General features: G+C 33.3%; 1 protein-coding gene across 1 annotated transcript; it reads right to left on the bottom strand.

The window, feature by feature from the left end:
• Positions 1-5559: 5559 nt before the first annotated feature.
• On the bottom strand, positions 5560-9376 carry LOC115233222. Its single transcript, XM_029803536.1, has 2 exons — positions 9360-9376; positions 5560-7502 (listed from the first exon to the last, which is right to left on the bottom strand). The coding sequence occupies exon 2, from the start codon at positions 6966-6968 to the stop codon at positions 5679-5681; it is 1290 nt and encodes a 429-aa protein (XP_029659396.1). The 5' UTR covers positions 6969-7502; positions 9360-9376; the 3' UTR covers positions 5560-5678.
• Positions 9377-14004: the final 4628 nt, after the last annotated feature.

The following is a 14004-nucleotide window of genomic DNA, read 5'->3' as shown; positions in this document are numbered from 1 at the left end:
ACTCACACAAACTCACAACCCACCAAATTTACAACTCCTCCTCTTTCTCCTTACTATTATCCCAGCTATTCTCCAGAACCTCCTTCTCCTTCCCTCTCCCCACGATCTTTTTCCTCCCTGTCGACCGTCATCCTCCAAATTTCGCATCCTCCTTCTCCCCAGGGTTCCGAATCAGACGACTTCGAGAAGGCAATCCAGGATTTTATCAACGAACTTCCTGATTTAGAAGCCGATTCATCCTACCAAGATTAACAGCATAATTTAAAGACCTCTTTGTGTATTTATTCATTCAATAACCCATTTCTACACTGACCCACTTTTACACTTTGTTTTTATATTTTTCTGAAAGATAATCAAAAATATTGTATTTACCAGCCAGAGTTCTAATCTTAACGATAGAGCCTTTACTCAAATCAGTCTGGCTGATGTCCCCCGAACCTATGTAACATCCGCGGAACGATAAGTTCAACTACACATAAACACACTCACACTCACACGATTAATGTTATCATTTTCTACAAATATATAACATGTATTCAAACTTCCATTCCTTCTAATGAATAATATTATACTTTTACTCAAATAATTAACTATTTCTTGACCTCTATCTCAGTCCCAGTGAAAAGATTGCACAAGGTACCATCCCGCGTAAAAGGGATTAAATTCCCTGACCAAAAAGAGACCACCGAGCGAACGTCTGAATAAACAGTGTAATAACAACCCGAACGGTCGTTTACCTGGCTTTCAGACCTAAGAGTTCGTTCGACCCGACACAAGCCTATCAATAACCTTCGATCTTCAAAACAAAATTAAAAAGAAACATTTCGAAATTATTTGTTTCTATAGCTCATAACTTCAGAAATCAATATCTCTTGAACGAAGCGTTTGCGAGCATACTCCCAGAGAAAAATTTTTTCTTGTTTTAAGGTCCAAAATTCATATTTCAAGTTTGGCCATTTAACTCGGGAACACCCTGTATATACATTAATACTATGCAGCAAAATTTCTATGAAATACTTTTATTTTAAGAAACTATAATTTTTAATAAATAATTGAAAAAATTTTGGCTACAATCACAAGTAATATGTTGCTAAAATATTTTTTTTATCTAAAGTAATCTCAACATTATCAATTTAAAAGAAATACAATTTTATTAAGAATAAAGATTGCTTATATTTTTGTGCACAATCTTATTGTAATATATATAATATATATATAAATACCATATATATGTGGAATCATTACTATTACCTATATACATATTTGAGGGTTTTAACAAGATTAAATGCACAAGTCAATGCGATGGTGTCGTTTCTATCTGAATAATCAGAAAGCGTGACAAAGAGGCTAGATTATATATCCTATTGGGCGCTTGGAAACGGTGCTTAAGCCTTTAAGAGGGCGTCGAAGCCGAGTGTCGTTCCGAGAACGCGAGGGTTGCCCACCCCAATAATAAAATGATAAAGACCTTTTTCGTCTTTCCATCGCTCGGCCGAACTTTCTCTGGGGCGGACCCCAGATTCGCGTATATAAATGCCGATATTATTGTAACGAAACGCTCTTCATGCCGATTTTCTCGTAGCGTGCGCTCATCCGTAGTACGTACACATAGCCGCTTATATGTCGAAATTGTCCTGGCAAAGGCCGGCATCGCACGTATAGCCACGATTATTATCGCGTACGCAGACGGTAGGTATCCGTGGGATATCGAATCAAACGATGGAACTGATCTCCAGCGGTAGAAATCGATTTCCTATTTACAACCACCCACCCTCCTTTTCCGCCCTTCCCCCCTCCTTCCTCCCCCTTTCCACTCGCATTTCCGATCTGTACGCGTCGCAGCGATGGATACGATATATCGCGGAACAGAGGTAGAGCTCTGCAAAATAGAGCTTTCGTCGAAACATCTCTCTTCTATCAAATTCTCGGAAAGATACGATCATGTTTGAATCGCATATTTTTGCATTTGAGGATAATCAAAACAAGTATTTTGTTTACATGATGCTGATGGACTATGGACGATGAATGCTAATTAACTATGGACTAATGATCAATTAATTGAACGTGTGTAGCTATATGGAATATCTTTGATTATGACCATTCTTACTCAAAAAGATTCAATGAATGAAAACGACGACAGTGGTGATGACAGCAATGACGGCGAATTGAGAAACATCAAACCTTTATGTATATAAAAATTTATTTTAAATTTGGCAAAGAGAAATCTATACACACACATTTCCTGTTCTTTTATATATATATTTTTAAATATCTATTTCCTTTTCGTGAAATTTTGAATTATTTAAATTGTTGACATAAATATTTAATTATGACATAAATTGATGAGATATATAATTGATGACATAATTAATTTGTTGAGATAATTGTGTCCAATTATTATCTGCAGATCATAAAGCTAATACAGTAGTAATTTGTTCACCATCACTACTACATCAATAGTATAAAAAAGTAGAGAATAGATGCAAATGCAGTCTGTTGTCCGTCGAGATATATCATGGCAGTAATCGAGAGTGTTCCGGAACGTTTGTCAAAAAATAATATTGTGTTATAACTACATACAATATATTATTGCAAAAATATAAAACAATACATACATTATATAAGGTACATTGAGACTTGAAAGTATCATTTAATTAATGAATAGGCAAGGATAAAAACTTTAAATTTAGAGATCTATTCTGAGTTTTAATCGCAATTGTAAATTTTTTGCAAATAACAGGAAAAGGATAATATTCGATGAAACTCAAATAATAAGAAATTATTAAAGCCAAATGGCATTAACAGTTTGCGAGTTAAGAGCAAATGAACGATGGGCTCTGTCACTTTCTCTGGCACATCTATACAAAATAAAATATCAGAGATATATTCTCTATTTTAAAATTTTTTAAACGCTCTTCATTTGACGATATAAATATTTGGAAACAATGGACAGATAACAAAAAATACCAGATCATAAAATTATAGCAACCATAACGGATATGTTAATGCTACGAAAAATTAAGCAAGAACTAATAGAAAAAGGCGATTTCAAAATTTTACCTGAGAAATCGATTGTGAGGAAGTGATAATGAAACTCAATCCACATGAACAATTGTACAAGAAAAATTTTAACTTACTCCAGTACTTTGCAGTTTTTAGCTCAAAAAACCGAGAAGGAACATACATTTGCGTATCTTTCAAATCCAAGCAAAATAAATTATTGAATTTAAAATAAACTATACTATATTTATATGTATAATCACTAAAAATGTATGGATACATTTTATGCGTACAATAATTACCTGTTTCTTGTTTTCCTATTTTAAGACAAAGACCTATTCATAGTCCATTTTTATATAATTAAGATTGTCTCAAATAAAATTTGAAAAAAGTATACGACCGTTTTATTGACTAGATGCAATCTGAAGAGGACTTAAAACCATACTTAAGATGATCTTTAAGTATATGATCTTTAAGAACGGACTACGAATATAGGCCAGAAACACAGTTCATATAGAAGCTTAAAATAAATTACTAGCGATGGATACCGATACCAAAAAAGCACGAAATCTTAATGCTTTTATTACGATTACGACAATTATACTGTCATCCTTCATTAGTACACACGATGTTGGATAAAGATGTCGTAAAGCAAAGTGGCATATAGATGCGGATAATATTGAGCTTGAATTATTGTCACGAGTGAATAATATACCGATTCTATTAATAACATTGTGTGAATTAATATTGGATAACACCATAACTGCCGTAACTGTAATAAAAGCTTAGGTGCTTTTTTACACCGGCATCCATCGCTAGTTTTCTGGCAATTATTTGTCAGGCTGAAGAGATGTAAATGTCCTATACAGATATGTCAGCTTCTGCCGTGAATAGATGATGATGAATTGTTAAGTGTGTCTGGACACTGGTGGGCACTCCACTCTACATACATCCCTGTTTCTTACAATATTGAGCAGAGGAAAAATACGGGTGCGCGGAGTCCCAATCGGGACTCGATCTTAGGATCTTTCTCTTACGAACTGGTACTTGCCACTGATAATAAGCCATACATTACTCCATACAACCGTATTCCTTCTGCTCGGTGTTATCTGTTTCTATTTATTTTTTACAATATATATATATAATCTATTTAATAAGTAATATACAAACTAAAGACTTTTCTATAATTTTTTTTTTTTATTTTATCGGCAAGAAACAAGTATTTTTTTAGTTTATCACAAAAATTTAGTTATATTTTATACTAAAAAGATGTTAGGGAAAGGAAAAGAAAAGAGGGAGGAGAAAGAGAGAGAGAGAGATAGGGGAGAGAGAGAGAGAGAGAGAGAGAGAGAGAGAGAGGAAGAGACAAAGAAAAATATTTCTCGGATTGACACACGTTCCATAAATTAATTCTCATGAAAAATTCTAATCTCTTTCTCTCTTTCTTTTAATCTATATCGAGATTACGCACAAAGATAACACATATTTTTTGTATAATTAGCTGCAAAATCTATTTGAATTTAAGACTTGAACCTCTATTAAAAAAATTAATAAAATGCACATCGAATGCCGCGTGACCATAAAGTTTTCTATTTAAATATTAAATATTTTTGTTTATCCCTTTTTTCTGAGTTAGATCAGATAAGCTTTGATAACAATTTTATATATGGATGTCATGTAACGCAAAAATATCTTATATGCATGTTATACTCACACTACATACATATATGTTTAAATATATTATGTTCATGACGACTCTATTTTACAGAGTATGCGATGAATGATCTAGATACATATGATATGTTTGTATATATTTAATTCAATATGTTACACATTTATTGAACTTTAAATAATGCTTATAGGATTTTTTTTTATGTTAAGCTAATGTCTACATATGTTTTAACACATTATCAGTATATAATTTTAGAATAGATAACCCATTAGTCACGCGACAAGCAACATGCATCGCCAGCCGGTTTGTTCATCTTTCACACTAAGTTCTTACGATCAGTAATGTTTTTTTCTCCAAAGAGAAAAAAAAGATTCAGACAGAGATAAAACAATATCGTTAAATGGAAAAATGGATACACTATCGATCGCAGAATTGATAGAAGATGAACAAGTCAGCCTTAAATTGTTAACAGTTATCGATCCAGGAGACCGAATTTCTTTTTTCATAGATTTCGCAGAAACCATTATTTTTTCGCGCTTTGTATATTCTTCGCTCTTTATTTATCCTTGTTTTTATTATTTTTTATGAATCTTGGGTTTTACAATCATTCTGCTCATTCATAAAAATTTACATAAAGTCGTGGATCATTTATGTATGTAAACTGTATTAATTATTAATTTATGGATATTTTAAGGTAACACAATTTTTCTATGTTTTTTAGTAAAAGCAATTTTTACACTTATATAAATCGATATTTCATATATATTAAATCTTTCATTTTTAATTTGAGCCAACGGTTAGCTCTGATTGAAAAAATTATTTAATATCTAAAAATTTGGCTAATGTAAATTGTTTTTTTTTTGTTTATTTAATTTTGTAAACATTTTATGTATTAAAGAGAGGAAAAGAAAGAGAAAAGGGGTAAATAAAGAAAAAAGTGTGTGTGAGAGAGAGAGAATAATGACTAATATTGTGTTACTTGTGTTTACATGTTATTTGCTCAATATTATAATGCCGGCGTTTTCGTTGTCTTTGTCTTTTTCTTTTTCTTTAGCTCGCAGTCACTGTCCTTAAATAAATTGCAAGGATTCTTCTCCAGAAGACAATAATGTATGTCCTCTGGACACGGATATTGCTTCTTCAACGGACATGGTTGCATCAGGGTTGGTTTAGGAACTACTTTCATCTCATAACATGGACACGCGCCAGGATGCACTTTACGTGGCGGTGGACAAGGACAAAGAATTATGGGTTCATACGGCGGTTTTGGCAATGGTGGTGGAGAGCAAACCTGTTTCTTCTGGAAGTTGGTCTTCTTAATCTCTGGATGAGATGCATCATCCTTTTTGAAGTGTTCCGATGTTGACGGACACGGATTAGGTCTCGTAAACTTCGGTGGCGGACACGTTACCTTGACATACTCCATCTTTGGTGGTGGGACGGTATGAGGCCATTCGCATTTGCCTCTCGCAAGGCAATCTTTTTTACATACAGGATCTACAATCTTTTGCTCTGTCTCCGGTTTTGGTTTAGCTATTGCTTTATTTTCCTTTGGCGTTTGTTGGCGTTTGTCGCACTTGACTTTCTTTTGATAGCAACCGTCACTCTTTTCATTGCAAGATTGGGCGCTCTGATCGGTTTTCTTCACTTCGGTTGATTGACAAATTTCATCTATCTTTTTGCAACCAAAAGATTTGTCAGAATTTGAATCGGCAAGACAGAATGAAATAATATGAAATCCTCGTCTATGAACTCTATGCAAAGAAATCAGAGAAGAAGGACTGTGATGAGTTAATATCTCTTTGTTCTTTCGTAATTCCAAAGAGTTAAGCTTTGAATATTTGAATGACGAAGGCGATGGTAACTTCAAGTTTTTTAGCGATAATAGACACTTGTTGTAAATTTTCAGAGATTGCGATTTCTTGATGGGTTTCGGATGTACAACGAGATAGGGCGGAGAACATGGAGAATTCAACATGTTCTGACATTTTAAATTGATTGATTCATGATGACAAGGTACGGACAGTAAAATACATGTTGTTGGCGGACACGATTTGAAAGATGGTAGACAAGAAGATGAGGATGCTATCATTGAATAACAAAGTGGTCTTGCTGCTGGTGATTTCCTTAAAAAGAGCTGCTTACATTCTGTCATGACTAAATGCTTTGAAAAATGTCTTTTTGATTCCTCGCAAATTTTATCTAATGTTTTATGCACTATAAAGATATTTTTGGACCTGTTCATGCAAGAACTAAAACCTCTTATACAAATCAATCTTGAATTAGGTATCTTCATCGACAATTCACTGTTCCATCGATTAGAGCTTAATTTTTCTGTTCCCAAGACAGGCTGCAGCTTCAAATTGCATCCAGTTTTCAAACTAAAATATTTCTCCAGCACTCCAATAGAAGGTCTCAATAGGCGTTTCAAGAATGCTTCTACTTGTTTCAATTTTAGCTTCTTAACAGCCTACAGAGTTCAGAAAAAGAAATAAAGAATGAGAGATATATATTTTTATTATTTTTCTAGGAATAATAATAGTAAAATTCTCAGTTTTCAGTAGATAACATTTACGGTAACCGCTAATGCCTCCACGTACCCTCTGTCTCTTATTGACGCGATTCAGCATTTGTCATTCTTGCACGGTTTCTTGGGTGGGCATTTTACACAAAATGGCTTTCTTTTGGGTTTCGGTTTCGAGGGATAGCCCGGTGGCTCACTAGGTTGACAGGGGCCCTTGGGTGGATCGCATGGATTCCTTTTTAGTGGACTAGGTAAATCCTCGCCACAGTCTGATTCACCCAACCGCAGTTTCTTGCCAGTGGCTGCCTATTAGGTTTTACGTATTAAAGTAGAGGATTGTTGTATGCTTCCTTATTACTCCCCCGCTAGTTTCGACCAATTTTGGCCCACCTCCCTCCTTTAAAGAATTTAGCGTTTAAAACAAAAGCGCTTGTATATCCTTGTATAAAAACGTAAAAATAATGACATGAATGATTCAACAAAGGTAAAACTCATAAATAATATTAGACGAAGCTAGAATCCAGTTTAATACTAATGTAGGGATCTTCAGATTTATAAAACCAGATGGATTCGTCGATTCAGTATTATAATTTTTGTTGATAATTTTCATTTGCTTCTTCTCATCTCTAAGCTTCATTGTATTGTGTTTGGGACGGTGAAAGGCTCGGCTCTCGAATTACGTTACTTTTTCAATTAAAAGTTGAAAATTTTTAAACAGTATTTTTATTGCTCTTCATCATCAATATTGTTTTTTTCAGTCCCTGTCGATTTAGTATTTAAAAAATGTACATGCGTGTGACAAATCTTGTCAATGGTCCCCGGTTGACGTTTTTGTTGTTTTCGAACATTAATATCGTTGAGTCAAAATTGTTATATTTATCATTAGAATGCGATGATTTCTTGCTAAAAGTTCTTTTTTCTGCCAGTTGCTGGTCATCTGTACCGATTTCGTCTTCATATTCTTCACCTTGCGGAAAGTAATCATCATTGCCCGGTCTATCACTATACGATAACTTTGATTCCTCAAAATGATGATCGTCACAGCGATGAAAATTGGTAGCAAGCTTATGTAGAGAGAAGAAAAATTAAAATAATTTTTATCATCAATTGTTAAGATCTTGCTAAAAATCTTTGATGAAATTGATTCCCATAAACTGTTCGTGTGAAAAGATGCTCCACAAAGAATCTTTATCGTCTCGAGTCTCATTAAATTCTATCAATTTCCCGTCGCAGATTGCAATAAACTTGATGTCTCTCTTTTCTATGGAGAGACAATAACAAGTGAAATTCATGTTTACTCGTTATTTATGTTTAGTATGTGCTATATACTTATAAGATTTCTAGCGGTTTAAAGTAGTCTGTTTCGATGAAAAAAGAGGCAGAAGGGAGGTGGAGCCACAGCGATCAATTTTTCAAAGCATTTCTGCAATTTTCTAATTTTATCTTTTTTTATATTCTATTATCATATAATTTCTTGAAATTAATCATGCAATTTTATGAGAAATAAAGAATACATACAGGGTGGACCATTTTAATCAATCCACGCGAATATCTCGAAAACTGAGCCAGATAGACAAAAATGTTTTAGACAAAAGTTGCATGGTTTCGACAAAAGTATTACGGTAAGATTATCGAAAACTAAATATTTTACGAGATATTTTATTTTTTATATCAAAATATGTCAGATTAAGATATAAAATAACTCAAAAAGTATTTCATGAAAAAATACTTTATTATAGTGTTTTGAAAAGCTCTCGAAAGCTACAAGAATATGCAATAAAAAATGGGGGTTTCCATTTAAGAAAACATCGATCACATTAACCTCACCTTGAAAAGATCACTCAAGGTCAAGTCTATATTTTTATCATGTGGCCCCCTCGAAACCATGCAACTTTTGTCGGAAACATTTTTATCTATCGGGCTCAGTTTTCGAGATATTCGCGTGGATTGATTAAAATGGTCCACCCTGTATAAATTAAAATGTATTAAATATATCATTCTCTCTCTATATTGACATTTATGTTCATATTTTTCCTATTATATAATTTATATTAATATCTTTTTTCTATATTTCTTTTTAATAATTTGGTCATGGAATGATATATAATGTCTGAGAATCAAATCACGTTAAAAAATGAAATAATAAATGCCCTAAAAACTTACTTTAATTGTTCCAGATTCTCGAATCTTACCAGCCAAACTTTCTTGTTTCGTCTGTAACTGTAACGAGCAAAACGAATATAACATAATACAAACGCTTGGTTAATAGAATTAATTTCATATTTAAAATACTATAATAAAAAAATATGCACAGTTTTGCAAATACATTTTATATTATTCATAAAATTTACAAGAGAATGCCATGATATTTTACAGATTTAATATTAGTGTTTTCTTTTTGATTATCATAAAATAATTCACATTTATTGAGATTGTATAAATTCGCTAAAATCAATTTTTTCCTAAATGCTTTATTTTGAATTAATAGAGACTTTAATAAGATATTTAACATTTGCTGAAAAGTGTTTTCAATTTGCAGTGTTTAATAATTTATTTATTTTTTCAAAAAATATTTTTAACAGCTTTTTTTAGTTTTTTCGTCTTCTGAACATCCTGGAGCCTTTTTTACAGNNCTTTCTTCTTGTCACATGGTTCAACTTTCTTAATTTCTGAACAATCAGGTTTCTTGATCTCTTCTTTCTTCTCTTTCTTACATACATCTTTTTCCTGCACATCATTAAAAATTCGCTCTTGCTCCATGTAATGCTCGTTCTTGAAAAGATCTTCTATTTTTCTAGAAATATCATTTTTTTCTTCCTTTTCACATGGTTTAACTTTCTTAATTTCCAAACAATCAGACTTCTTGATCTCTTCTTTCTTCTCTTTCTTACAGAGATCTTTTTCCTGCCGCTTAGAAGTTTGCTTCATGCAATGCTGTCTCTTATAAAGATCCTTCTTTGTTCCACAAGTATCACTTTTTTTCTGTTTACATGGATCTTCTTGAGACTTTATTTTGCGAGTTTTATGACAATCGCGAGAACTTTTTTCCCTCTTGCAAGAAACTACTTTTTGCTTTCCACATGTTTGTTTTTCCCTCTTAGAGCAATCTTTCCCTTTTTTCCCACACATATTTTCTTTTTTCTGACACTTTTTCTCCGATGTTGTACAAGATCTCTCTCTTTTCTTACATATATCATCTTTGCCTATTTTTTTAAGAGATTTCTTGTGCTGCGCACAAAACGCCTGTATCTTTTGCCGAATGTTAGCTTTCGATCCGCAGTCTTTTGATCCAAAGAGAATTATATTATTGGAAATTATGTCGGAAACCGGGATCTTTTCATTCTCCGAGCAATATAAATCCAACGTATCTGTCAAATACGATCGAATTTTAGCATGTGCGTCTGTGAATATAGATTTGATTTTGAAGAATATTTGCTGAATCCAATTTTCTTCTTCAGTGATAATTAACGTATCGCTCGTCGTTCTCTTGCTGTTGCTATTGGATGCGACTATTTCATGGTTGTTTTTACCTTTATGATTTATAAAATTTAATGAAGACGAAGAAAATTTCCTCATCAATCCTTTTGCCAACTTTCTATTATAGTTTAACAAAGATGCCGGCGACATTTGATGATTATTCTCTTTTGCAATGGGAACATTCCAAGATGAATTGTTGATTTCCCTTTTCTCGATCGATTGATACATCTTCGAGATTTTCGCTTGCGAAATGAGGTTTACATCGTGAAATGGGGGATACATCAAGACGGGTAACCACTTGCGAATCACGGCAGTTGAGTAATCTCTTTGCCAGGTTTTCATACTGCTAGGACCCATCTCATTCAAGATTCTCGCATAAGGATGCATCCTGCTGCATGCGTTGCTCGCCTGAAGAGAGATGATTTCAAGGTCAGTTCCCCCAGGTCCTTCATAAGTCAATATATCTTCAGCGTCGATTAATTCTATTTGTAGATTCGATAATTTTATTTCACAGCCTATATCTCATTGCAATTTAGATAGAAACATCAAACCGTTATTCTCAAAATTTATCTGTTAATGATGAAAGAATTTAAAAACTATGAAGAAATCGTAATCTTAATTATTTTTAATGTCTTTTTTTCCTAGTTGTTTTCCTTAAAAAACTTATCCAAAATGTCGATTGTGATGCTCATAAATTTTAAATATAACTTTGTTATTTGTTACAATTATATTTTAAATAATCTCGGATAACGCTACTATACTGCGTTCACGGAGAGAACGACCTCGCTTTTCGTCCGGTTTGGTCAAATCCTGCCCGACCGACCGCCCATTTTGCCCCCTCCACGCTGCCAAAATTGGTCTTGCAGCTTGCAGATCTGGCTAGCCAACAGAGGGGACCCTATTTATTTATAATAGTATTAAATTTTATTAATAATTTTTAGATTGCAAAAAGAGAAAATAAATATAATAGATATATCGCGATTTAATTAAAAAGAGTAATAAAAATCGATTAACAGAAAACAACTCAAGCTTTCAATATTATGACATTTCTTTCGAGCTTTATAGGCGGATCACATACGTGATACACGATCGATACGCATACGACATACAGCATTGAAGTAGCGCGCTGAAGTCTCTCACCTAATCCCCACTCCGCCCAAAGCTGCGCGAAGCGAGGTTGTTCTCTCCGTGAACGCAGTATAGTAACGTTATCCGAGATTATTTAAAATATAATTGTAACAAATAACAAAGTTATATTTAAAATTTATGAGCATCACAATCGACATTTTGGATAAGTTTTTTAAGGAAAACAACTAGGAAAAAAAGACATTAAAAATAATTAAGATTACGATTTCTTCATAGTTGTTAAATTCTTTCATCATTAACAGATAAATTTTGAGAATAACGGTTTGATGTTTCTATCTAAATTGCAATGAGATATAGGCTGTGAAATAAAATTATCGAATCTACAAATAGAATTAATCGACGCTGAAGATATATTGACTTATGAAGGACCTGGGGGAACTGACCTTGAAATCATCTCTCTTCAGGCGAGCAACGCATGCAGCAGGATGCATCCTTATGCGAGAATCTTGAATGAGATGGGTCCTAGCAGTATGAAAACCTGGCAAAGAGATTACTCAACTGCCGTGATTCGCAAGTGGTTACCCGTCTTGATGTATCCCCCATTTCACGATGTAAACCTCATTTCGCAAGCGAAAATCTCGAAGATGTATCAATCGATCGAGAAAAGGGAAATCAACAATTCATCTTGGAATGTTCCCATTGCAAAAGAGAATAATCATCAAATGTCGCCGGCATCTTTGTTAAACTATAATAGAAAGTTGGCAAAAGGATTGATGAGGAAATTTTCTTCGTCTTCATTAAATTTTATAAATCATAAAGGTAAAAACAACCATGAAATAGTCGCATCCAATAGCAACAGCAAGAGAACGACGAGCGATACGTTAATTATCACTGAAGAAGAAAATTGGATTCAGCAAATATTCTTCAAAATCAAATCTATATTCACAGACGCACATGCTAAAATTCGATCGTATTTGACAGATACGTTGGATTTATATTGCTCGGAGAATGAAAAGATCCCGGTTTCCGACATAATTTCCAATAATATAATTCTCTTTGGATCAAAAGACTGCGGATCGAAAGCTAACATTCGGCAAAAGATACAGGCGTTTTGTGCGCAGCACAAGAAATCTCTTAAAAAAATAGGCAAAGATGATATATGTAAGAAAAGAGAGAGATCTTGTACAACATCGGAGAAAAAGTGTCAGAAAAAAGAAAATATGTGTGGGAAAAAAGGGAAAGATTGCTCTAAGAGGGAAAAACAAACATGTGGAAAGCAAAAAGTAGTTTCTTGCAAGAGGGAAAAAAGTTCTCGCGATTGTCATAAAACTCGCAAAATAAAGTCTCAAGAAGATCCATGTAAACAGAAAAAAAGTGATACTTGTGGAACAAAGAAGGATCTTTATAAGAGACAGCATTGCATGAAGCAAACTTCTAAGCGGCAGGAAAAAGATCTCTGTAAGAAAGAGAAGAAAGAAGAGATCAAGAAGTCTGATTGTTTGGAAATTAAGAAAGTTAAACCATGTGAAAAGGAAGAAAAAAATGATATTTCTAGAAAAATAGAAGATCTTTTCAAGAACGAGCATTACATGGAGCAAGAGCGAATTTTTAATGATGTGCAGGAAAAAGATGTATGTAAGAAAGAGAAGAAAGAAGAGATCAAGAAGTCTGATTGTTTGGAAATTAAGAAAGTTAAACCATGTGAAAAGGAAGAAAAAAATGATATTTCTAGAAAAATAGAAGATCTTTTCAAGAACGAGCATTACATGGAGCAAGAGCGAATTTTTAATGATGTGCAGGAAAAAGATGTATGTAAGAAAGAGAAGAAAGAAGAGATCAAGAAGTCTGATTGTTTGGAAATTAAGAAAGTTAAACCATGTGAAAAGGAAGAAAAAAATGATATTTCTAGAAAAATAGAAGATCTTTTCAAGAACGAGCATTACATGGAGCAAGAGCGAATTTTTAATGATGTGCAGGAAAAAGATGTATGTAAGAAAGAGAAGAAAGAAGAGATCAAGAAGTCTGATTGTTTGGAAATTAAGAAAGTTAAACCATGTGAAAAGGAAGAAAAAAATGATATTTCTAGAAAAATAGAAGATCTTTTCAAGAACGAGCATTACATGGAGCAAGAGCGAATTTTTAATGATGTGCAGGAAAAAGATGTATGTAAGAAAGAGAAGAAAGAAGAGATCAAGAAACCTGATTGTTCAGAAATTAAGAAAGTTGAACCATGTGACAAGAAGAA

Source organism: Formica exsecta, unplaced genomic scaffold, assembly GCF_003651465.1.
Source record: "Formica exsecta isolate Colony F162 unplaced genomic scaffold, ASM365146v1 scaffold164, whole genome shotgun sequence".
NCBI lineage: Eukaryota > Metazoa > Arthropoda > Insecta > Hymenoptera > Formicidae > Formica > Formica exsecta.
This window is presented reverse-complemented; position numbering and strand designations above follow the sequence as displayed.

Bases quoted from the DNA above. Each gene is read 5' to 3' on its own strand.
- LOC115233222 (XM_029803536.1), bottom strand. From the start codon at position 6,968: ATGAAGATACCTAATTCAAGATTGATTTGTATAAGAGGTTTTAGTTCT.